The following is a 22,838-nucleotide window of genomic DNA, read 5'->3' as shown; positions in this document are numbered from 1 at the left end:
GCTGTGGCCGCCTGAAGCTCGCAGCCATCCCCACCGGCAGTTCCTGTCGTTCTGGACACAAGCCCCAGGAACTAGCCAGGGTAGGGTTCCACCCACTCTGTCCACCAGGGTTACACCCTGGGGCCAGGAGCTGTGCCAACTAAGGCCGCCAGCCTCCCTCTGGCCCTGGCTTCTGAGAGCCCGGGTCTCCGGGTCTGCCCCACCGAGGGGGTAGAGAGGATGTTTTCGGTCCCACCCCAGGCTCAGGGACACTGAATATCCCTGCTGTGGGGAGGAGGGAACTGCGTGGTCAGGATCTTAACAGCCTGGTCAGTCCTTGGGGCCCAGGCCTGTGGTTTGTGGCCCGGCCTGCTGGGTCACGCTCCAGTTACCGCCCTTCGGCCACCAGGGAAACTGGCCAGAAGGAGGCTGTTTGTGGAGAGACAGAGAGAAGGCTGAGGCCCAGCAACAGAGAGAGAGACTCAAATCTTGCCAGCCAAGGCTCCCTGAATGTTAAACCACGGAAGTGCTGTTTCCCTGGTCCTTTCTAATATAGCACTTTTAACTTGCACAAATCGCTTTCTGAAGGTCAGATAAATTCTTAAGAGAGTTTTTGCAGAAAAGGAAAAGGGCCGTGAAACAGAAAGCTCCAGTCTGAGGAGTCCGCAGGGCTGAGAGGCTCAGCTCCGCCTCACCTGGCGCTCTGGCCTGCGTCCTGCCCACATCTACACGACGTGTCAGTGGCCCTAAGCTACCGGGGCTCCTGTGGTCCCAGAGAAACAGCCCCCCCATACGTGACAAGGCAACCAAAACGAGACCCCCACCCCCCAAGGCCTGTCAACCGAGGATTCCAGGCCCGGCCCCCACTTCCTGCGCCCAGCGCTGGGCTCCTGGCTGGCCCACGATTCCTCAACAGCCCTTCAGGAGCCGAGTTTCGTCTTCCTGTCTGAGGACTGAGCGACCCTAGACCTGGCCGGTCACAGTCAGCCCACAGGCACACAGTCAGCCATGGAGCCACAGCTGCAGTCGCTCTGAGGAACGTCTGGATTCTGAGGAGGAGAACGGGGTGGCTCGTGGCCATCTTCCTTACCACCACTCTGCGCCTAATATAGACAGTGATGGTGCTCCCTCTTTATCATCCCCCTGGGCCGGGCACCCGGAGCGTTACCATTAATCCTCAAGGCGCTGACAAGCAGGTATTGTCAGCACGTGTTACAGGGGAAAATGGGCCCCAGGGTGACCAAGACCCCAGATCACGGGACCAAGGAACAGGAGAGGCAGGCCTGGAAGGCAGGATGGGAGTCCCAGGCCTGGTTCCTTCCTCCTCCAGGCAGCCTCCCAGGCTTTGTCCTCAACCGGACACCAGGGCCACCGTCCACCTTCCTTCCATCCATAAATACTGGCAGTAAAATGTGCCTGGGGGAACCTTACCCGCAGCCCCCCAGGCTGAACCCAGAGCGAGCCATATGGAAGCGGCTCTGCTCCCATAATCACAGTCACCCAACAGGAACCCAGAGGGTGACACCACTGCTCCCTTTTCAGCAAGAAGTTCACGGGACCTGCTGACTATAAAGGGGACCTGGAATGGACTGAATTTGGGAGGCAAACCTAAGCGAGGCTGACACCAAAGCCAGATAGCTCCAGAATGCCATAGCATCTCCATGAGGCTTGAGAACAGTGAAGGGAGCACAGCCCATCGCACCCTCAGGGCAGGGGACACAACTTTCCCAGCCCCACCCGCCTCCCAGCCTCTGCTCCAGCTGCTTGGTGGCGCTCGCGAGCAGCATGTGCTCAATGGGGCCACAGTCTTCCCTGGAGGGGCTGCTTGGAGCCCCAACCCCTCCCCAACCTTGACCGTGGACGGAGCCTACTTCCTGCGCCTAATACAAACAGACAATGACGGTGCTCCCTCTTTATCATCCCCCAGGAGGCAGGGCGATGAACCCAAAGGATGGGGACAGACCACGCCCTGGAGCATCAATGCCTCAGTCAGCAGGCGTGGTTCCTTGCTGGGCACCCTATTTCCTGGCCGGAACTCCTCTGTTGCCCTTTAACGCAGGTCTACACCCCATGCCCATCCCACCCTCCACTCCCTCCCTCTCTGCCCGACTCCTCCCCGCTTCATTCCAGCATCACCAACTCTAGGTACCCCTGCCTTCTGTGCCCCCCACTCCTGCCGGCGGAGAGCCCTCCTTGATGAGAGCACTCCTGCACTCTGCCCACGGCTGCTTTCCCATGGGCTCCTCCTGGGCTCAGAGCAGGGCCCAGGGGCCTTTGCGGGCCCACTGTCTGCCCAGGTGCCCGCACACAGTAGGCTCACGGTGAACACTCCCCGAACAAGTAAAGGCCCTTCCCCAGCCGCAGCACCCATCAGTGTAAGGACCGGGGAGGGGAGCCAACCGCAGCCAGTCTCGGCACACGATGCCAGCCTGCCCACCCCCTGCGTCGGAGGCGTGAAGACCCCGCGCAGGGCAGCCTCCTCCTCCCCGTTTGCCTTCATGACCGCACCTGAGTCTGAGGTCAACAGCAACCAGCCCATCTTCCAGAATCCTCTAACCCAGACACAGACAAGGGCCTCGGAGGGAGTGAGGGAGCATGGACAGACAGACAGGAGCAGCTCAGCCTCAAATCAAGGACACGATCGTTCTTCCCAGCTCAGGAGCACTCGCACTGCCTGTAAGCTGTTGTATAAGCCCCCGGCTCTCGGAATGCTGAGTGCTGGCAAACCCAGCCCTGGGGTGGCTTTTCCCTACCCACAAGAATGCCTGCCAGGGAAACAGAGAGGGTTGGGGGGTGGGCGAGGCCAGAGGATGAACATCCCCGATGCTGCGAAGAACACTGGGGCCATCTGAGCATCTCCTGCTCTAGCTTTTGGCCAGAACAAGTACACGCCGGAGCCTGGGACCTTTGCTCCAGATGGCCCCGACCCCTGGCGGGAGGAGCAGGGTCAAGGTCAAGAGGCCGGGTCTCCCAGGCAGCGAGGCTGGGTGCTGGCACTGCCCAGGGCAGGCAGCATGGCTGGGTGCTGGCACTGCCCAGGGCAGGAGGGAAGGGATCCCGCGTCCACGCTCCTAAGATGGGCTCCCACTGAGGAGCTTTCCCTGAAACGATCTCTGGGGGCAAGAAAGGAGACCCACCCAACAAAACAAGAGCTGGGATCGTGTATGGCGAGACCAGAGGGTCCTCACTGCTCCCTGAGGAACGGGGTTTCTAGACACCCCAGCAAACATCGGGTAGCCTGAGAGTCAGCGAGCTTACAGTGACACATGGACACACAGCTTCAAGCTGAGAACCCAGAACCTTCTGAGCTGTTCCCACACCATCGCTGGGCGGAACAGAATGTGGTTTTCAGGTGCAGCCCACCTGGAGTCATTGCTATCTCCATCTGAGTCGGCACGCTCTGCCTCCTGTAACCCACAGAGGTGGACACTGAGGTCCAAAGAGCTGTCCCTTGACCAAGGCTCCACCCCAGGGAGCAGAGGCCAGGTTTCTGCCTGGCTCCATGTGCAGGCAGGTCAGTGAGGAGGCCCACCGACCTTCAGCCCGTTTGAGGCCAATTTCCTTCGCTTTCTGCGACCAGTCTTGCTGGCATTTAGGCGCCTGAGAACCGGGGATCCTTGAGTTTCCCAAGACCCACGTTGGAGGACACAGCTCATGAATACCCACTTCCGACTCGTGCAGGCCGGGAGCCCAGCCCCCAGGAAGGCCGACACAGACAGACGACCGCGGGGCCCGAGGGACTTACGCGTCTGTGGAGCGGCGGTAGTTCTCGGGACACTCGAAGGCCAGGCAGCGGAAGCTGCCCTGGATGTTGAAGCAGGTCTCGTTGATGGAGCAGTTGTGGATGCCGGTCACACACTCATCGATGTCTGCGGGAGACCCCAAGGCGGCACGGTGAAGGCTGAGGCCCCCCACACCATCCCCGGCCCAGATGGGGGTGCCCAGAGTCTGGGGGATCGGGCCATCCTTGCCCTCCGTTGGCTGCTCTCCGGAGCACAGCCCTGTGCCAGCCCTTTTGTTTATAGGAGATTTATATCTAATTTACCTACTATTCATGATCCCTGGAGTGAGCATAATAACAACAGCAACCTCTAAATTATGGCCCTTGAAGTGTTTGGCAGGAAACACTTCTCATTATAATTAAATGAGGCATGTACTGGTTATTACCCTCATTTTAGGAGGAGCTCGTGGGCTTAAGTGACTGGTTTAAGGCCACACATGTGGTAAGTGGGGGAGCTGAGCTTTGAACCCAGGCAGCCAGCACCTCTCCAAGGCTCTCGAGGTGCATCAGTCTTACCTCGCGTGCCACTTCTAACGTCTGAGGAGGGAATGGGCAGAAGCCACCAGCCCCACGTTACAGATGAGGAAACTGAGGCAGAAAGGGAGTCTACGCTGTGCCCAGTTTCCAAAGTCAGTGACTGTCTGGGTTGGACCAGAACCAGGCCTGGGGCACATCAGGAGGTCACCTGGACATGGGGAGTCGTCCCCCACCCCACAGCTGTCCGGAGCAGCCAAACGGTGGGTTCAGGGGGCGCCACCATGCCAGAGGTTGCATGGGTGCGTGCTAAGTCGTTTCAGTCGGGTCTGACTCTCTGTGACCCCATGGACTGTAGCCCTCCAAGCTCCTTTGTCCATGGGGATTGTGCAGGCAAGAATACTGGAGTGGGTTGCCATGCCCTCCTCCAAGGGGTCTTCCCACCCCAGGGATCAAACCCACGTCTCTTTTGTCTCTTGCACTGGCAGACAGGTTCTTTACCACTAGCGCCACCTGGGAAGCCCTGAGGCATCTGTGAAGAGGTGCCAAATCCTGACCATTGGTAGCAAAAACAGCGGTCCCCAGTCTCAAAGCCCGAGAGAGGCTCAGGAATGTGTTTTCGCTGTGTCTGGCAGGACCCCAGGCTGCGGTGAGGGCGCCTGGCCAGGTCATCTGCTCCTTCAGAAATGTGAAAACAGAGCGACTTCCATCTGGAGCTCTGGACAGCCGAGCAGTCCCTCCCAGGAAACGCCGCAGCTCCTGCCGCCTTTGATCACAGTGTGCAAACCCCCTTCATGACCAGAAAGGACATCTGCAGAACCCCGGCCCCCAGAGCCTCCAGGCCCTGTAGGAGGCTCGCTGCAGGGGCTGGACAGTCCCAGCCTCTGATCCAGCTACTGCAGCCATTGCCGAGGGTAAGGCCAGCACGCCCGTTCCGGGGTTGCTCATTCACAAATATCTCCTCAGCTCCCCTTTCAGTAACCCAAGAGACAGTGACGCAGTGACCCCTGGAGTGTTCTTAGAACTGGGAGCCGAGGATAGGATGCAGGCCACTCACCTTTCATTTAGCTGATCCCTGGGCTCCGCAGGAACCCTGGCCATAAAGGCCTTCAATACAGAGAGCTCAGGGTGGGGACACACCCTGACCAGGTCCATCCCCCTGCCAAGTGGAGACCAGCACCCGGGGACAGAGGCCTGCACCACTGGCTCACTGCTTTGCCCTTAACACCTGGCAGGGCCTGGGTATGTTGAGTGACTGAATGAGAGACTAAACAGCAGTGCTAAGCTGTGGGGTCTTCTGGGTACTGAAGGCCTGCTTCCTTGATGCTGGACGTCTTCCTTTTAAAGGCTGTCAGCCCCACTTCTGGCCCCCCGGGGGCTGCCCGGGGCAGAACAGGAGGACTCAGAACCCCCGGTGGATAAGCGTGCCCAAGCATGGGAGACCAGGGTGCCCGTGGGGCGAGGACACACCCAGATACAGTCGTCCCCCACAAACGCACCCCACCTGTGCTGTGGCTGCGGAGCCTCAGTGCCCCCCACCCTGCAGAGCCGCGGGACGGCCTGGGAGACCCCGGGACCCGCCCTGCTCACCTTGGCAGTTGCGACCGTTGGGGGCCAGCCGGTAGCCGGTCGGGGGGCAGCTGCACTGGAAGCTCCCAGGGATGTTGATGCAGCGGTAGGAGCAGATGTGGCCCCCCGTGGGCAGGGCGCACTCGTCGATGTCTGTGACGGCAAAGCCCACCCTCAGCACTGTGCGGACCCCTCCCGGCTGGGCTACAGCCCCCAGTGGGCTGAGCTGTGACCTGGAAGTCAGCCCCGAGGGCGAGCAGGACACAGCGGGGTCTCAAAGTGCCAGGGCCGGGGCGGCCTCCGAGGCCATCCTGCCAGAAGGGCTCGCTGAGTCCCAGAGAGGGAAAAGGCCTAGCCTGGGGCCACAGAGCAAGTTCTTGTGTGAAGTTTGCAGGGTGGGGAGAGGGAGACTGGGGAACAAAGCAGAGCCAAGGGCTTTGTAATGGCACACACAGAGGTACCCTGCCGGCTCCATCCTGATGCCAATGATTATAAACGTGCCAATAACAGACACACTTTATATAATAAAAATAGGTATAACCTTACAAACAGTTGCCTTCCGAGCACCAACATTGTGCCAGGCATGTATGAAGTGCACTTCAATCATCATTTGGTTTCATCTTCCGACCACCGGGTAAGTGCAGGATGAACCCGGATGTTACAGAGGAGGGTGGCCCAGGCCCGGCGAGGGGCTTCTGAAAGGCCAGAGGCAGAGGGTCGAGCCAGGGGTGTGACTCCTCAGCCCCGCCTCCCCCACCCCGGCCCTGCTCGAGGTCCGGGCGGCACCCATGGCCATCACCTCTGTTCCATTTTATGTCACTAAAGAAAGTCTGGGAGTGGGTTTCCTCCTTTACAAACCTCACTCTCAATAATGGGCAAAGTCCATCCAAACACATCTCAGAGGGAAGAAACCCAGGCCACTCGCCAGCCAGGAGGAGCGGGGAGTGGGGGACAGGAGAGAGGTGGCCTCTCCCCGCTCACCTTCGCAGGTGACCCCGTCCACGTCGCTGAGCTGGTAGCCTCGCCGGCAGTAACACTGGTAGGAGCCGTAGACGTTGGCACACTCCTGGCTGCAGGGGTTGCTGTTACACTCGTTCACGTCTGAAAGAGACAAGGTCCCGAGGCTACCGCTCAGAGCTGAGTCCCTGGTCCCTAGTCGAGTGGGTCATGACCTCTCTCCCACGTCCGTGGGCCATGACCTCCCTCGAGTTAACACACACACAGAGGCAGAGGCTACCACATGTACGGCCAGGGACCTGCTCGAGGTTTCCCTAAGGGAGAGAGGCTCCCACTCCAGCCCCTCAAGGCTGGGGGATCTGGCATCTCCCCACTCCTGCCACTGCCTGCTTCAAGCCACACCAACCCTGGGGCTCTTGCTCTTCTGTTCTCTGCCTAGAACTGGGATCAGCAAACTTCCGGCCCACCACTTGTGTTTGCAAATAAAGTTTTATTGGCACACAGCCACGCTCATAGTCCACGGCTGCCTGTGCACTATAATGGCAGAGTTAAGGAGGCACAATCAAGACGTGGCTGGCAAAGCCTAAAATATTTACTGTGTGGCTTTTAGGAAAAAAAAAAAAACAACTTTGCCAATCTCTGGCCCAGAAGTCCCTTCTCATTTTTGTTTACTGCTAATTCTTAGCAGGGCAGGAGGGGTGAGCAGGGAAGAATGTCCTTTAGTGCCTCAGCCCCTCTCACCCCTGCAGCACCCCCACGCCTGGCCTGGCTGTCACTTGACCCCTGTGCGCTTGGTCCCCTCTGCCCAGTGTGGTGTCTCATCACATCCCAGAGACGCTTCCTGAAGGCAGGAACCATGTTCTTGCTGCACGCCTGGAGCAGGGGGTGCTTTATAACTGCTCGGCGGAATGACGCAGCAAAGCTGGCCGGGCCCTGGTTTTGGGCAAAATCGTCCACTAACAGGTATGAGTATCTACTATTCGGTCATTAAGGAGTCACCACGGACTGCACAAACCACAAATGATAATACCAATGACGCCAGCAGTCTTCATGTCACAAGCGTGGCCTCTCACGCAGGGCACTGTGAGACGCTGGACAGGCTCCATCGTATTTCATCCTCATGACCCCTACTAGTGCTATTAGGTGGGTCTCACTAGCCCTGTTTTGCAGATGAGGACCCTGGGGCCCAGAAATGCTGATGACTCTCAACACCATAACCGTGACAGAGCTGGGATCTGAACCCAGGCCCGAGGGACCCTCCCCGCAACCCCCGCCCCACGCATGAATCTGGTTCCTTGACATTACATGTGTATGTTGGGTCTGGTTCCTGGGGACGAGTCCCAGAACCTCAGGGGAAGCCTGGGACCCAGGAGCCCCTCACACTGTCCATCCTTCAGGGTGAGAATTACACGCCGGGGTGCGTCCTGGCATATCTGTGATCATCCATCTTAATCCAGAATTATAAGACCTGCCGTGTTTGGAGGCTGGCTCTACAGGTCACCCCTGGGCACTGTACTGCAAGGAAGGGAGCTTGTGAGGGACTGCCGAGAGTGGTCAGAAGCCCTCGATCTCTGCTGACCTGCTCACCTAATTCCCGTAAAGATGTGACACCCGCGGAGCACCTACTACGAGCCAGGCCCTGGGCTCTCACCTCATCTTAGTCCATCCCGTCAGAGGGAGGCAGTGTTATTCTTGGCACCAATTTGACTTGGTCGAATCCTCCCACCAGAGACCTGACCAAATATCAGCATCAGCCCAAGACCATGACCCTTGAAATGCCTGCCTGGGAAATCTCTACGCTGCTAAAGAATTTCCTGTGTGTTCCAGCCAACGCTGGACTGCAGTCCCTGACCTCCCTTTTTCTTAGAAGCATTTACTTCAGAAAACCTGCAGCTGTTAAATCCTTCCTCTGTCCCTTTGAGATGTGTCTTCTGCAATCCAGGAGTGTCCTTCTAAGGACATGGGAACCAAGCCTTTGAAATGCAGTCAAGAAGAGGGAGCCCCCCCCACCAACTCCCACACTCTGCAGGAGGGTCAGAGCCAGGGAGCAGACACAGCTGGCCTAATTGCGCTGACCACTGACCTCACCATCCTTCAGTGCTACTCCTTAGCAGGCCTCAGCATATAGAAAGCTGCACTTTTTGTCCTGGTGGAGTTGAGACCAGTTTATGCCAAACTCTCTTTCCTCTATTGCAGGTGTGTAAATAAAATCTGTCTTACCACTTTAAACAAGTATCCAGCTTTTGCTTCCCTCTGGCATTGCTGTTGTTTAGTGGCTAAGACAGGCATGACTCTTGTGTCCCCATGGACGGTAGCCCGCCAGGCTCCTCTGTCCATGGGATTCTCCAGGCAAGAATACTGGGGTGGGTAGCCATACCCTTCTCCAGGGGATCTTCCTGACCCAGGAATCGAACCCACATCTCCTGAATTGGCAGGCAGATTCTTTACCGCCAAACCGCCAGGGAAGCCCCCTTCTTTGGCATAAACAACCTCATTTCCCCCGTGAGGACACTGAGGCTGGTGAGGTTCAGCCAGCCCCCAGGGTCACGTGAGGACGGCGGTGGGTCAGAAGCCCTCAGATTCTGCACTCTCAGCCACATCCCACTCGTCCAGCCTCACGTGCGCACAGGCGTTATCTGCACCCGCCAGACCCAGGGGAAACCGGGAGGGCCGTCATCTCTGACAAGCACGTTTTTAGAGGCATCGCCCCTGCTGACGCGTCATCTGATACGTGTTGGGGCACGAGTGAGTCGTTCCCAAGCAGGCCTGCCGGGGCAGCGGCGGGGAAGCGGGCAGCTCGGGGAAGGGAGTGGATGCAGGCCCGGCGGCCCTGATCCCTGCCCACGGCCGGCCCTCACCTTCACAGGAGCGGCCGTCGGAGGAGAGCCGGAAGCCCAGGGTGCAGCTGCAGTAGTAGGAGCCGGGCGTGTTCTCGCACTTGTGGCCGCACAGGCGCCCCGGGTACCGCCGGCACTCGTTGATGTCTGAAACGGAGCGGGCGGGCGGCTCAGGCAGAGTTCTCCCTGGACGGGGCTGCCTGTCCTCCCTGGCAGCTCACGACCTCTGTCCCCCACCTCCTCCGCCCTCCTCTCCCGGGGAAAGGTGCAGTGACCAGTCCCAAATGCACGGCAAGTCAGCAGGGGCGCTGGGACCACCCTGCCTCTCTGCCCACTGGGGAAGCCTCGTGCTCCTTCCAGGACAGTGCCTCTCTGGGAAATCACAAAGACTCTGGGGCATCTGTCCAGGGGGCTGGAGTCTCGGGGCTAGCAGAGCACCTGCTCTACAGGTGGGGAGCACCCCCCAGGAGCTGCATGACTGGACCTAGAATGTGGGTCTCCCGATCCAGGTCCCTTCTCCAGCACTGTCTGAACTCAGGACTGTCAGAGGTCAGGAGCAGACCACGCGGTCACTACAGGTGCACCCCAGGCTGGTTCTCCTTCATGTCACCTGGCCAGCCGCCCCCTCAGGGATACACACATACCCACACATGTCCTGCTGATGCCGTCGAAGTAGTACCCGGCTTTGCACTCACAGCGGAAACTTCCAGGGGAGTTCACACACAGGTGCCCCGGCCCACAGGGCTCAGAGGGGGGAGAGCACTCGTCCACATCTTGCAGAAAAGAAAGACACATTGAAAACCCTTTAGTGGGGGAGGGGGCGTGATCAGAACGGAAGGCAAGGAAGGAGCCCACAAAAACGTAACTGACAACGTGGCACCGTCTAATGCTTCAACGTGATTTCCCGGATTACGTCCTATGCGCTGGAGAGACAGCTGACCCGACGTAGCCTCTACCCTCAGGGGATTCCTGCTACTGCGAGCCAGCAGTGGCCCCAGTTAAGTAAGGCAGGAAGTGCCCAGGGACTGGGGAGACGCTGAGGAAGGAGGAGACTCCTCTGTGTGGCAGGGATCTGGGCAGGATGGGCGCAATATGCCTTTGCCTGAACCCACAGGAAGGTAGGAGCAGGTGGCAAAGGGAGCAGTGTAAGAGCAAAAGTCACACAGACAGAGACGGGCAGGGCTTGTTGGGGAGCAGCAAGACCTGTTCCATCTGGATTATAAAGTTTGTGAGGTTGGGGTCAATTCAGGAGGACCGAATTGTAAGTGGGGCTTCCCTGGTGGCTCAGATGGTAAAGAATCCGCCTGCAAAGCAGGAGATGTGGGTTCACTCCCTGGGTGCTCTCCCTGGAAGAGAGCATGGCAACCCACTCCAGTATTCTTGCCTGGAGAATCCCATGGACAGAGGAGCCTGGCGGGCTACAGTCCATAGGGTCGCAAAGAGTCAGACATGACTGAAGTGACTGAGTACCCTCGTACACACACAAATTGCAAGCTGGAGCATCAGTCATCTGTCTGCCCCAGTGAGGAACCATCACCAAAGGGAGCTCTGAGCAGGAAAGAGCAAGAGAGCTTTCATCTCAGAATGAATGGGACAGACTTGAAGGGGCAAAGATGAAGGCAGTAGGTGGGCTGGCATTCTACTGCAACGGTCCAGGCAATAGCCAGTAAAGGCCTAGGCTTGGCGATCAGCCATGGGATAGACGGACAGGTGCACACCCCTTCCTTTGGGGATCTGCTCTCTCCTTCCAGAGAAGGGAGGGTTGTGCTGGAGCAGACAGAAAAGTCCATTTCAAACGAGCTTTCGTTTTTAATACCAACCAACGCAGCGGGTTCCCTCCTCGTTGAGATGGTAGCCACGGCCACAGTTGGGCACGTTCTTCTGGCACGTGTAGGAGCCCTCTGTGTTGATGCACGTCTGCCCAACAGGGCATGGGGCACTGATACTCAAACACTCATTGATATCTACGGGGGGAAAGATAGAGATGGCAGGGTTAATCCTGGAGGGCTTTCCCAAACCCAGCACCCAGATCTCCAAAAAAGTCCCATCTCCCTCCTCTTTATGAAACCACAGATGGAGTTAAGATGATGTGCTCAGCCTGGACCGCACCGCAGCCTCCCCACTGGGTCCCAGGTCACAGCAGCACACCCCACCTTAAGCACCCCCTCTCGGGTCCATCTCCCTGCCCCTAAACCCTCAACACCTCCATCTTCCACTGCACCAAAGCCAAGGCCACCTGCCTGCAAGTCCCACACAGTGAACTGGGCTGATTTTGCCATGAGTCAGGGTTTCCAGCCCCGACAGAAGCCCTCCTCCGCGGAGCCCCCGAAAGCCCCCTGAAAGTCTGGGCAAGCCCCTCCCCATCTTGGCCCAGGGAGAGCGGTTAGCCTCCTGCTCCCCGGCCCCCTTCTTTGAGTGATGACAGCTCCGTGGGCAGGGGGCTGGAGAGGGGCCAGTGCAGCCAAGCTGAGGCCCCCACCACGCAGACACCTCCCGTGAAAAGGGGGCAAATTTGTTTCAGGAACAAAGACTGGGGTTGGCTGCAGATAAAATCACCCCCATCCTAAGGGGCTGCTGCTGTTTGTCTGTAAACATCCTGGGATAGCAATAAAAGGGGGCAGGGCTTTCAGTCCAAACCACCATGCCAAATCAAAGATCAACGCAGATTTATCTGCGAGGGCGTGAGACAGACACAAGATGGAAAGTCCTGTCCCTTGTCATGGCGCTGCCAGCCTTCCCAGGGGGGTGACAGGGCAGCCCCAGCAGCGTGGGTTCTGGCTGGTGGCACCTGCAGCTCACATCCAGGGGGACGTCTGTCTGACCTCAAGGGAGGACCCAGAATCTTCTGCTGGGGCAGAGGGCAAGGACAGTTGGCAGACCTGGACTCAAATGCCAAGAGCATACAGTGATCCGGCCAGGTGGTGACTGCAGGAGAAAGCAGGCCCACCTCCTGTCTCCTGGGCTGGTCCCAGGGCGGTAGTGTTTAAAACTACTGAGGGCTTCCCTGGGGCTCCCAGGTGGCGCTAGTGGTAAGGAACCCGCCTGCCAATCCGGACACCTAAGAGACACGGGTTCGATCCTTGCGTTGGGAAGATCTCCTAGAGAAGGAAATGGCAACCCACTCCAGTATTCTGGAGAATTCCATGGACAGAGGAGCCTGACAGGGTCCATGGGGTCACAAAGAGTCAGACACAACAGAAGTGATTTAGGACGCACGCACACACACCTTCCGTTCAACACCAGTGTCTCTGATTTCAAAACTCAAGCTCTTTTGTCTGAATCGGAAATTGCTAAATTAGAGCCCTGGGACCCAACACCGCCTGTCGCCTGTGCTTGTAAATAAAGCTTTATTGGGACACAGCCCTGCCCACTTGTTCACATAACCATGGCTGCTTTCCAGCTGCAACCTGCAGAGCAGAGGCGTTGCGACAGAGACCACACGGCCTGCAACGCACAATTTATTATCCAGCCTTTATAGAAAAAGCTTGCCGACCCGTTTTGTCTACCCTGTGCAGCGCCCCGCCTGCTAGAGACAGGGCCCGTGACCGGACGGTTCCCCTGCCTGGCGGACCCCGTGGGCCCTGGCAGCAGTGTCTTACCAATACAGTTGCCTAGAGCATCTTGTATAAAGCCACTCTTGCACTGTAGCTTGGGTCTGCAGCGGAAGGATCCCAGAGTATTCTGACAGATAAAATCGGGGAGGCAGTTATGAATACCACTCTCACACTCGTCAATATCTGGTACATCATAAAAAAAGGAAATTGTTAGCAAGAGTCCTGCCAGAAGCATCTTACAACACTTTAAAATCACAAGAAAGCTTTTTTTTTTTTTCTTTAAATGCTCATTACTCAGACTATAACCCAAAACATCCCAATAAAGAGGTCACATACAAGAGCCTTAGCCAAACAGGGCTCGTGTTGCTAAAGACTTAAAACTCTGACTATCCCCCCAAGGCTCTTATGATGCAAATTTTGTTATATAATAAATAACCCAGACATTTTCCTGGCAATAGGTGGTTTGGTTTGGTTTGGTTTTCATTTCAGGCTAAGCACATGTTAAGTTTTAGATTATAAAGCGATGATGATCTTAGTGGCAATAAACACAGTCCTTATAAACTTATTCATTCTTCAGTCCTTGCAATATCCCAAATATTAACAATGGTGATTGTCATGACTGAACGTGTTGGCTGCCCTTCCCTTGAAGTTCATGGGCTGTCAGATGTTCAAAAGTGTATACTCAGCTGGCAGGGACCCTGGGTTCTCGTGGTCCAAGCCGCCCAGGGAGTCTGCAGGGGTGGGGAGCACCGAGCTCACCCAAAGGCCCTCGGACGTCAGGAGGGTGTGACTTGCTTTTGAGTTACCCTCATAATTCAACCAACATTTTTACACAAGTGGTTTTGTCGTTCCGAAGGGTTGGAAACCCTCAGCAGAAAAGTATGTTCTAACAGATCCTCATCAAAGGTTTATCTGCCAAATAACATCTATGATTTGGTGGGGAAAAGCCAGCAGCCAAAAATGTCATGCTTTTTACGCAGCGGAAGGGAATATGCTTTGAACTTCAAGGGAGCCTGGAATCAGATGGACAGCAGCTGTTGTGCACAAAAAAAAAAAAAAAAATTGGGGGGATGGGACTAGAAAGCACATGTGAGCACCTGAAATTCATCTCCAGTCTTGTTGTTATTTTAAAATTGTTTTTCAGTCTTTATTCTTAAATTGTTACAATACTGCTTCCCCTTTATGTGTTCTGGTAGTTTGGCCACAAGACATGTAAGATATGAGCTCTCCGACCAGGTTCGGAACTCGTACCTTCTTGCACTGGAAGGCAAAGCCCCAACCATTGGAAGGCCAGCGACGGCCCTGGTCTTGTTTTTAAATGATCGTGCTTTGAGCCTTTTCAGAAACCCAAACTCTCCACTGTCATTAACTCAGCATGACGGTCAAGAAGCTAAATCTTCACGAGTGACAGGGTAGGCAGTGCCCCAGGCAAGTCACCGGGGGACACAGCATGGAGCCCCGCACCCCCCAAGCCACCTTCTCATGACATCACAGCTACTCCCGGGGTGCGGCTCTGCGACCCGGAGCCCGCCGTACCTTTGCAGTCATTGTCCTCTGTGAGCTCATAGCCAGTTCCGCAGCTGCTGTCGCGCTGGCAGCGGAAGGAGCCCGCTGTGTTGACGCAGGTTTCCCCGAGCCGGCAGCTCTGGCCGCCCGTGATGCACTCGTTGACATCTAGGAGAGACACAGGCAACGCAGGAGTAACCGGCAAGCACGCCCAATCCTGACGCTGCGTCAGAAGAAACGGACCAGGAGGCAGAGTGGGGTCAGGGCTCTGCATCCATCGAGGGCCCCAGGCCTGTGATAGTCACACTCTGTACCGGAGTGGAGCCCTGGGCGCTCCCCACCAGAGCAAAGCAAAAGCAATGGTTCCTCTCCCCGGCTGATCTATTTCAGATCTACTGCTCCTTCTGAGCATCTGCTAAGCAAGCTCCAGGCCCTGAACTGGAGTCGTGTGACCCTAGAGACCCCCCTATTAGGGCTGTCGCCTCCCTCCATCTCCCCCATCTCACAGACAAGGGGCCAAGAGAGGCTGGGGATGCCACTCAGCAGATCCTGGACTCAGAGCCCAGTCAGACCCCAAGCCCGTGCCCTTTTCCAGCCAGGGGTTCACACTCTCCTGGCTGAAGGCCGTGGCTGTGGAGTGCTGGAAAGCCGGTCCTGGGCCGTAGTTCACCTATGAACAGGGCCCCAAGTTGTGCAAACTGGGCCCTGCCCGGGTGTCAAGCGCAGGCAGAGGCTCTCAGAGCAGGATGACATTTACCTTCACAGGAGACGCCGTCGGGGAGCAGCTGGTACCCCACAAAGCAGGAGCAGACAACTTCCTCCCCCGTGTCCCGGCATTGCTGTTTGCAGGGCCCGCCGCCTGGAACCAGAGCAAATGTGAGCAGAGGCCCGGCGCATCCAGGGACCTCCTGGTGATTTCTCTTTGTTTGGATGGGGCCAGAAGTGCCCTCAAGGTGGACTGATGCAGAAAGGCAGGCTCCCCAGGCTGGAGCCCACTGCAGTCTTCACAGCAACCCCCTTCCCATGAGAGACCCCCAAGGTCTGGCCCTGATCTGACAGATGGAGGGGCGTGCGGGACCCCAATACCCCATTTTCACTGGCACTGCTTCAGTTCCGGCTGCTCACTCACCTGGCTCTCTGAGCATCCCTGGTACCCAACCCTCCAACCACGCTTCCCACAGGGTGGCTAGCGAGATGCTCAAAGAACTAATCTCATGGGGACAAACCTCCACCAGACAAAGATTCCACAAAATGAAGTCCGGACTGCTGCCCAGGGCCTGCACAGCCTGCCCACTTGTCCAGCCTCTTCCCCTCTCCCTGTCCCCTGCCCCTCCCCCGTCCCACAGCCCACCGGGGCCCAGCTGCTGCGGGTCTTCAAGTCTCTGCTCCAGTTGCCGCAACCCCCCCACCCATGTCACTTCTCTGGCTAGTCCATCCTGGCCCACTGCAAACCAACTATCCGCCCCCCTCCTCCAGGAAGATCCCCCCCACGCCCCCCAGGGAGGATTACGGGTCTTTCTGGGGCTCTCTGCTCTCCCTTCCCCCACCCAAGGCCTCGGTGCCAAGTGTCATTGTAACAGACCGCATTATGTTGTGATTAAACTGACTCCCTAATTAAAGCCCAACCATAAGGCAAGTCACTAAATGTCCTAGGGGAGCAGACCTGCCAGTCCAGACGCGTAGGAATGTTCCGTCATGAGAAATAAAGTCTTATCTTATGGAAAACAACACTGTAAGGCCCCACTGACTTTAAATTTGAAAGCATCACTCTTATGAGACAAATGGATATTACAGATGGTATGGGTGGAGCGCCAGGCCGCAAAATGAAGTAACGCTCACCCCCATCCCTTAAGGGGTCCCCAGCCTTGGCAGTCCCTGTCTAGAGTGACCCCCCATAGAGTCACCCACAGAGTCTGTGGGCCGTGATGAAAGGGCTTTGAATGCTAGCTTCTTCGCTACAAGCCACAAGAACACAGCCCTTGGCTACAAGTCCACCCTCTCCCTCACTCGCCCACCAGGTCCCAGCGAGGAGGAGAGGAAGGGAAGGAGTCCAGGAGTGCAGGTGACCGGGACTCCCAGCCAAAGGGCACATCTCGGGTGAATCCTAGTGAACCCGAGCAGAGCCTGAGGTCAGCTCCCAGAGAGATTAGCATCTGACCCTCCCTTGGGCCTCGTTATCCACCAGCTGGGGAGGCACAGGGCTCACCTCGGCAGCGGTCATTCAGGTAGGGGTCCTCTTGTTCCTCCTCGATCTCAGAAACCTTAGCTAAGGGGAAAGAGGCAAAAACATGTTTGTGCACACGCTGTCCACGCGGTGATCCACACCCACATGAGCACACAGGTCACTCCAAATGTTTTCTCTTCTTGTAAATATCAGGCAGCTAATGCCTGTCTGTACGTCTTCTTATAAACAGCTCAGTGTTCATTTCATCCTTTTGAAAAACAGAATCACACTTACAAAACAAAATGTCGCTACATCTCTAAAAGATCTATTATACCAGAAACGGCAGCGGCACGAGGGCCTGTTAGTCATCCACGCGACGCCACGTGTGGTTATGCTGTCAACGCTACTTAAATATTTCCACAAATGCAGCCACCACAGCCCTACTATAAACTCAGTCACAGCCTCCAAACAAGGCAACGCACCTGGTGAGAGCTTGTTGTTACGGGTCGAACTGTGGGTCCCACCCCCCACCCACCCCCCACAGAAGATGTGAAGTCCTAACCCCCAGTGTCTGGGGACATGATCTTATTTTGGAGCAGGGTCACTGCAGATGATCAGGTTAAGATGAGGTCGTGAGAGGGGGCCCTAATCCAAAGACAAGTGTCCTTACAAAAAGGGGACATTTGGACTCCGTGGCAGATACACAGAGGAAAAGGGAGTGGAGAAACAGGGAGAAGACAGGCATCTCCAAGCCAAGGGATACCGGGGGAGATACTCGGAAGGCCTAGCCCTGCCAACACCATGGTCTCGGACTTCTGGCCTCCAGGCTGGGAGACAATATCTCTGTTGTTTAAGCCCCCCAGTCTGCGACGCCTTCCTAGGGCAGCCCCAGGAAGCAAATACACAGATTTCATCCACTTGGCCTGCAAAGTTCAATTTAGTGCCAGTCATCCATAGTCACTCACTCGGCTTGTTCAACAAAGGTATCTGAGCACCTGCTCTGAGGGTGAAGCACTAGGCACAGACAAGGCCCCCCCGACTTAATAAAAAGATTCAACAGAGGGGGTGGTCCAGTGGCTAAGACTCTGCCCTCCCAACGCAGGGGCCCAGGTTTGATCCCGATCAGGGAACTAGATCCCACAAGATGCAACGAAGAGTTCACATGTCAGAACTAAAAGATCCTGCATGCTGAAACTAAGACCCACTGAAGTCAAATAAATAAATAAAAATGTTTTTAAAAGAGATTCAACACGGCAATAGAACAAAGAGTGACGCGGTGGGGGCCAGGGCCCTGATTTAAAGGGTGGCACTGCACTGGCAGTTCTGACATAAAGGAAACGAGTTAGCCCTTTTAACTCGGGTGGATACACCCAGGAATCCCTAGACAACTTGAAAACCAAGCCCCCTGCTGATGGAAGCCACCACAAGACGGAATGACAGTGACCACAACTCCATCGCAATTCAGCAGCCATCACATTGCAAGGCTGGGTGGGAAAGCACAAACCCAGGGTCTCCTCAGTGCAGCCAGGCCTACAGAAAAGAAGCGAAGAAAGACAGAAAAAAGACGGAGAGGAAATGCGACCCAATGGAAACAGTGTCCATCTCTGTGTTGATCTCCTCTTCCTTCTACCTTCCCGTGTCTTCTAAAACACATACGTGTGAGAGCATGATACACCCACACAGAAAACAGACCTCAGTAAAAACACACACATTAGTAATTCTGCAGTAAATTTCAATATAACATAATTTATAGACACTATGCAAAAGACACAGGAAGGCTCCCCTTGTGGCTCAGACGGTAAAGAATCTGCCTGCATTGCGGGAGACCTGGATTTGATCCCTGGGTCGGAAAGACACCCTGGAGAAGTAAATGGCAATCCACTCCAGTATTCTTGCCTGGAGAACCCCATGGACAGAGGAGCATGGCGGGCTACAGTCCATGGTGTCGCAAGAGCTGAACACGACTGAGCAACTGATACTTTCACTTTCACATTAAAATGTGGGAAGGGTCCCTAAATAATTCAAAAACTTTTCAGCTGGGAAGAAACTAAGCAAGGGACCTTTAGGGTGTGAGTCATCTCTAGGTTGGGAGGCTGGGAGCCCCTTTGCTCAGAATGGTTAATTTGGATGCAACTAGAGATGATCATTAATGGCAGAAAGAGAAGAGGAACTAAAGAGCCTCCTGATGAAGGTGAAAGAGGAAAGTGGAAAAGATGGCTTAAAACTCAACACTCAAAAAACAAAGATCATGGCATCCGGTTTCATCACTTCATGACAAATAGATGGGGAAAATGTGGAAATGGTGTCAGATTTCATTTTTTGGAGGGGCTCCAAAATCAATGCAGACGGTGACTGCTTGCTCTTTGGAAAAATAGTTATGAAAAACCTAGACAAATGTATTAAAAAGCGAGACATCACTTTGCCAAGAAAGGTCCACAGAGTCAAAATTATGATTTTTCCAGTAGTCATGTATGGATGTGAGAGTTGGAGTACAAAGACTGAATGCTGAAGAACTGATGTTGGAAAACTGTGGTGTTGGAAAAGACTCTTGAGAGTCCCTTGGAGAGCAAGATCAAACCAGTCAATCCAAAAGGAAATCAATCCTGAATATTCATTGGAAGGACTGGTAATGAAGCTAAAGTTTCAAAACTTTGGCCACCTGATGCAAAGAACTGACTCATTAAAAAAGACCCTGATGCTGGGAAAGATTGAGGGCAGGAGGAGAAGGGGAGGACAGAGGATGAGATAGTTGGATTGCATCACCGACTCAATGGACATGAGTTTGAGCAAGCTCTGGGAGTTGGTGATGGACACAGAGGCCTGGTGTGCTGCCGTCCGTGGGGCTGCAAAAAGCCAGACACGACTGAGTGACTGAACAAGCGATGATCACAGGGCTTCCCTGGTGGCTCAGTGGTAAAGAATTGGGATCCCTGGGTCAGGAAGATCCCCTGGAGAAGGAAATGGCAACCCACTTCAGTATTCTTGCCTGGAAAATCCTATGGACAGAGGAGCCTGGTGGACTACAGTCCACAGAGTCGCAAATGAGTGGGACATGACTTCATGACTAAACAAGAGACGGTCACACTGAGTGAAGCGAGTCAGAAAGAGAAGGACAAATACCACATGCTCTCACTTATTTGTGGAATCTAAAACACGACTCAAATGAGCCTATCTATGAACAGACAGTGTCACAAACAGAGCAGACCGGTGGCTGCCACAGGAGAGGGTCCTGGTGCGGCATGGACTGGAGGCTGGGGTTAGCAGATGAAAGCGATTACAGACAGAAAAGAAGAACAATTGGGTCCTGCTGCGCAGCCCAGGGAACTGCATTCCGCATCCCGTGATAAACCATAATGCAAGAGCATGTGAAGAAGAACGCCCAGGTACGCATAACAGAATCACTGTGCTATGCAGCGGAAATTAACACAACACTGTAATCAACCCTACTAGAAGCCAAAAAGAGAGGGAAAAAAGGAGGTTTGATCTGGGGACCCCTCATCCACTTGGCATTACATCCTGGCAAGGCCCAACTCCCTGCCACATCCAGCACAGGCCAGGGTGACGGAACCATCCTCCAGAGGACTCACGGTGACAAGGTCAGGGGCATTTGTGGGAAACTGCTACCTGGGTGATGAAGTCATCGAGATTTCCACAGCATTCTTTGGGGGCTAGTATGCTGGGCAAAGAATGCGAGAAGATGAATCTGGAATCTAAGCTTCTTGCAGCTTCAGTCGCCCAATCTGTAGAATGGGCGTAACCAAGATACACCCCAGCACAGCTCCACCCAAAAGAACAGGGTTCTTTCCCCCATCTTAGATAACTCACACTTCCATATAACAATAAAATATCGAAGATAACAACACTTCGATAACTCATAATACAGCTTAGTAGAAAAAGAAGGTTAAGAAAACAGACACAAATCCCAATTTTGTATTTAGATTCAACAGATGTGTGCATGTGTGTGTGTTCAGTCGTATTCGACTCTGCGACCCACGGACTGTAGCCCGCCTGGCTTGTCTGTCCATGGGACTGTCTAGGCAAGAACACTGGAGTGGGTTGCCATTTCCTTCTCCAGGGGATCTTCCCGACCCAGAGGTAGAACCCAGGTCCCCTGCATTGCAGAACAATTCTTTACCATCTGAGCCACCCGGGACGCCCAGACCTGAGTTACTCTATATCAAATGCTTAGAGAAGTTTCTAAAAGGCTTTCTGTCCATCTCTGTGCTTATTTTACCTCAGGCCGTACTGGTCTGTGGGCCCATGTGGCCCCATGGTAGCACACAGTAGGCCCACAGTAAACGTCAGCGGAAGACAGGAAGGCAGGTCTGTGTCTGAGTGGGGAGGGAACACAGGGAAGTCCTCACAGAGACACCGAGCAAAGTCTGGGGCAAGAAATGAAGCCGACGAAAGGCAAGGGAGAAATAAGACATCTGGAGTAACAGAAAAGCTCAGAGACCATTAACGAACCGAGATATAAATCAACAAAAGTCCTCCCTGGAGACACAGGAGAAAGTCTCCACCAGGGTGAAGAATCTGAGTTTGTTTAGAGTGAAATGTCATCTCTGATTTCAAAAGTCAAGGAGGGAGCCAGAACGTGGTTCCAGTCCCCCTTTATGACTAAGATATCTGAAGTCAGCTGCACGGCAGAGTCCTGGACTTGAGAAGTCAAAACAAAGAATGAAAGGCGGGTCACTTGATCCAGGACCCCAAAGCCACAGGAACGGACGGCCTGGCTCAGGGAGCCCTGGCCTGTGAGCTCTTCCCCTGACCTGCTCCCTGCCCCTTCCCCCACGTTGAACAGAGGGCAGACGGAGCTCAGACTGAGAAGGCAAAGGTCCCACGCAGGCAGCAAGCTTGGGGCAGAGCAGACGCCTGAAATGTTCCAGGACTGTTTCCATTATGGCATAGGAAACCACTGCATAAGTGGAAGAGATGATTAGACAACCGAGAAGTTTCCTGAACCGTGTAACTGAACCAGGCCCCAAGGCTTCAGGACTGACGTGGCTTCAGACAAATGGGAGGGTGGGGAGCTAAACTGATGGAAATACAGCTGGGAGCTGTCTTGAAGCTGCTTTAGGGGGGTCACCGGCCCCTACACTGAATAAATATCTATGTTTGAATGCTCACAGCCTGCTACTAATGAGTGGTGCCCCCAGCCTCTTGTCCACATGTCGTCAGCTCCCGATGGAAAGAGGGCACTGGCCCAGCATCGGAAGGCCAGAGTTCTGCCTCCACCGTGTGCTGGCCACGTGACCTTGAATGCCAGGACCTCATCTGTGAAACGTGGTGAATGAGAGCGTGGCCAGCCACCTACGCTGCCCGAGGCGGCTGGAGGGACGAGGCGAACTGTGACGGCAGACGCCACGTACCGCTTCTCCCATCTCATCCCCGAGTGAGTGGGACTGTAGGCATCCCCATTTCACAGATGAGGAAACTGAGGCCTGGATCCATCAGGTTGCCCCAAATACACGTCAGGACAGGGACATGAACACAGATTCGTCAGATCCCAGATTCCAAGCCCTTGGTTTCACTCCAGGACAGCGAGAAGCATGAACCTGCTCTGACAACCAGAACCGGTCTCTGCAGAGTTAAGGCAACGGTCAACACACGAGCCCACACCACCCGTGATGGTCAGCTTTAGGTGTCCACTTGGTGGGGCTACAGTACTCAGATATTTGATCCAGCACCAGTCGGGACACAGCTGGGATGGTATGTTTTAGATGAGATTGACCCTTCAATCAGCAGACTTTGAATAAAGCAGACTGCCCTCCATCAAGTGGGTGGGCCTCATCCAGTCAGGCAAAGGCCTTAAGAGAAGGACTGGCCTCCCCCAAGCAAGAAGGAACTCTGCTAGCAGACGGCCTTCCGAACTGAGCCAGAAGATGAGTGTTCTCCTGGGCGTCCAGCCTGCATACACAGCCTGCAGGTTTCGAACCTGCCAGCCGCCCACTGTGTGAGCCAGTGAATTAAACCCTTCTCTCCCTCTCTCCCCACACCCTATTGGTTCTGCTTCTCTA

At 55.2% G+C, this 22,838-nt stretch overlaps 1 protein-coding gene across 2 annotated transcripts in view; it reads right to left on the bottom strand.

The window, feature by feature from the left end:
• Positions 1-22,838, bottom strand: part of FBLN1 (fibulin 1) — an 80,999-nt gene that overhangs the window by 36,331 nt on the left and 21,830 nt on the right. For both annotated transcript variants that reach the window (XM_086403281.1, XM_086403282.1), the window contains exons 5-14: positions 16,864-16,923; positions 15,415-15,516; positions 14,688-14,825; positions 13,197-13,334; positions 11,418-11,561; positions 10,242-10,370; positions 9,619-9,744; positions 6,785-6,904; positions 5,825-5,956; positions 3,725-3,848 (exon numbers count right to left, since the gene is read on the bottom strand). In XM_086403281.1, the coding sequence (XP_086259407.1) occupies positions 3,725-3,848; positions 5,825-5,956; positions 6,785-6,904; positions 9,619-9,744; positions 10,242-10,370; positions 11,418-11,561; positions 13,197-13,334; positions 14,688-14,825; positions 15,415-15,516; positions 16,864-16,923 (1,213 nt within the window). The remainder of the gene's footprint in view (positions 1-3,724; positions 3,849-5,824; positions 5,957-6,784; positions 6,905-9,618; positions 9,745-10,241; positions 10,371-11,417; positions 11,562-13,196; positions 13,335-14,687; positions 14,826-15,414; positions 15,517-16,863; positions 16,924-22,838) is intronic.

Source organism: Bos grunniens, chromosome 5 (assembly GCF_055505025.1).
Source record: "Bos grunniens cultivar Pamir isolate PY7600 chromosome 5, Bosgru_T2T1.0, whole genome shotgun sequence".
NCBI lineage: Eukaryota > Metazoa > Chordata > Mammalia > Artiodactyla > Bovidae > Bos > Bos grunniens.
The sequence above is the reverse complement of the archived record's forward strand: the minus strand, read 5'-3'. Positions and strand labels throughout refer to the sequence as shown.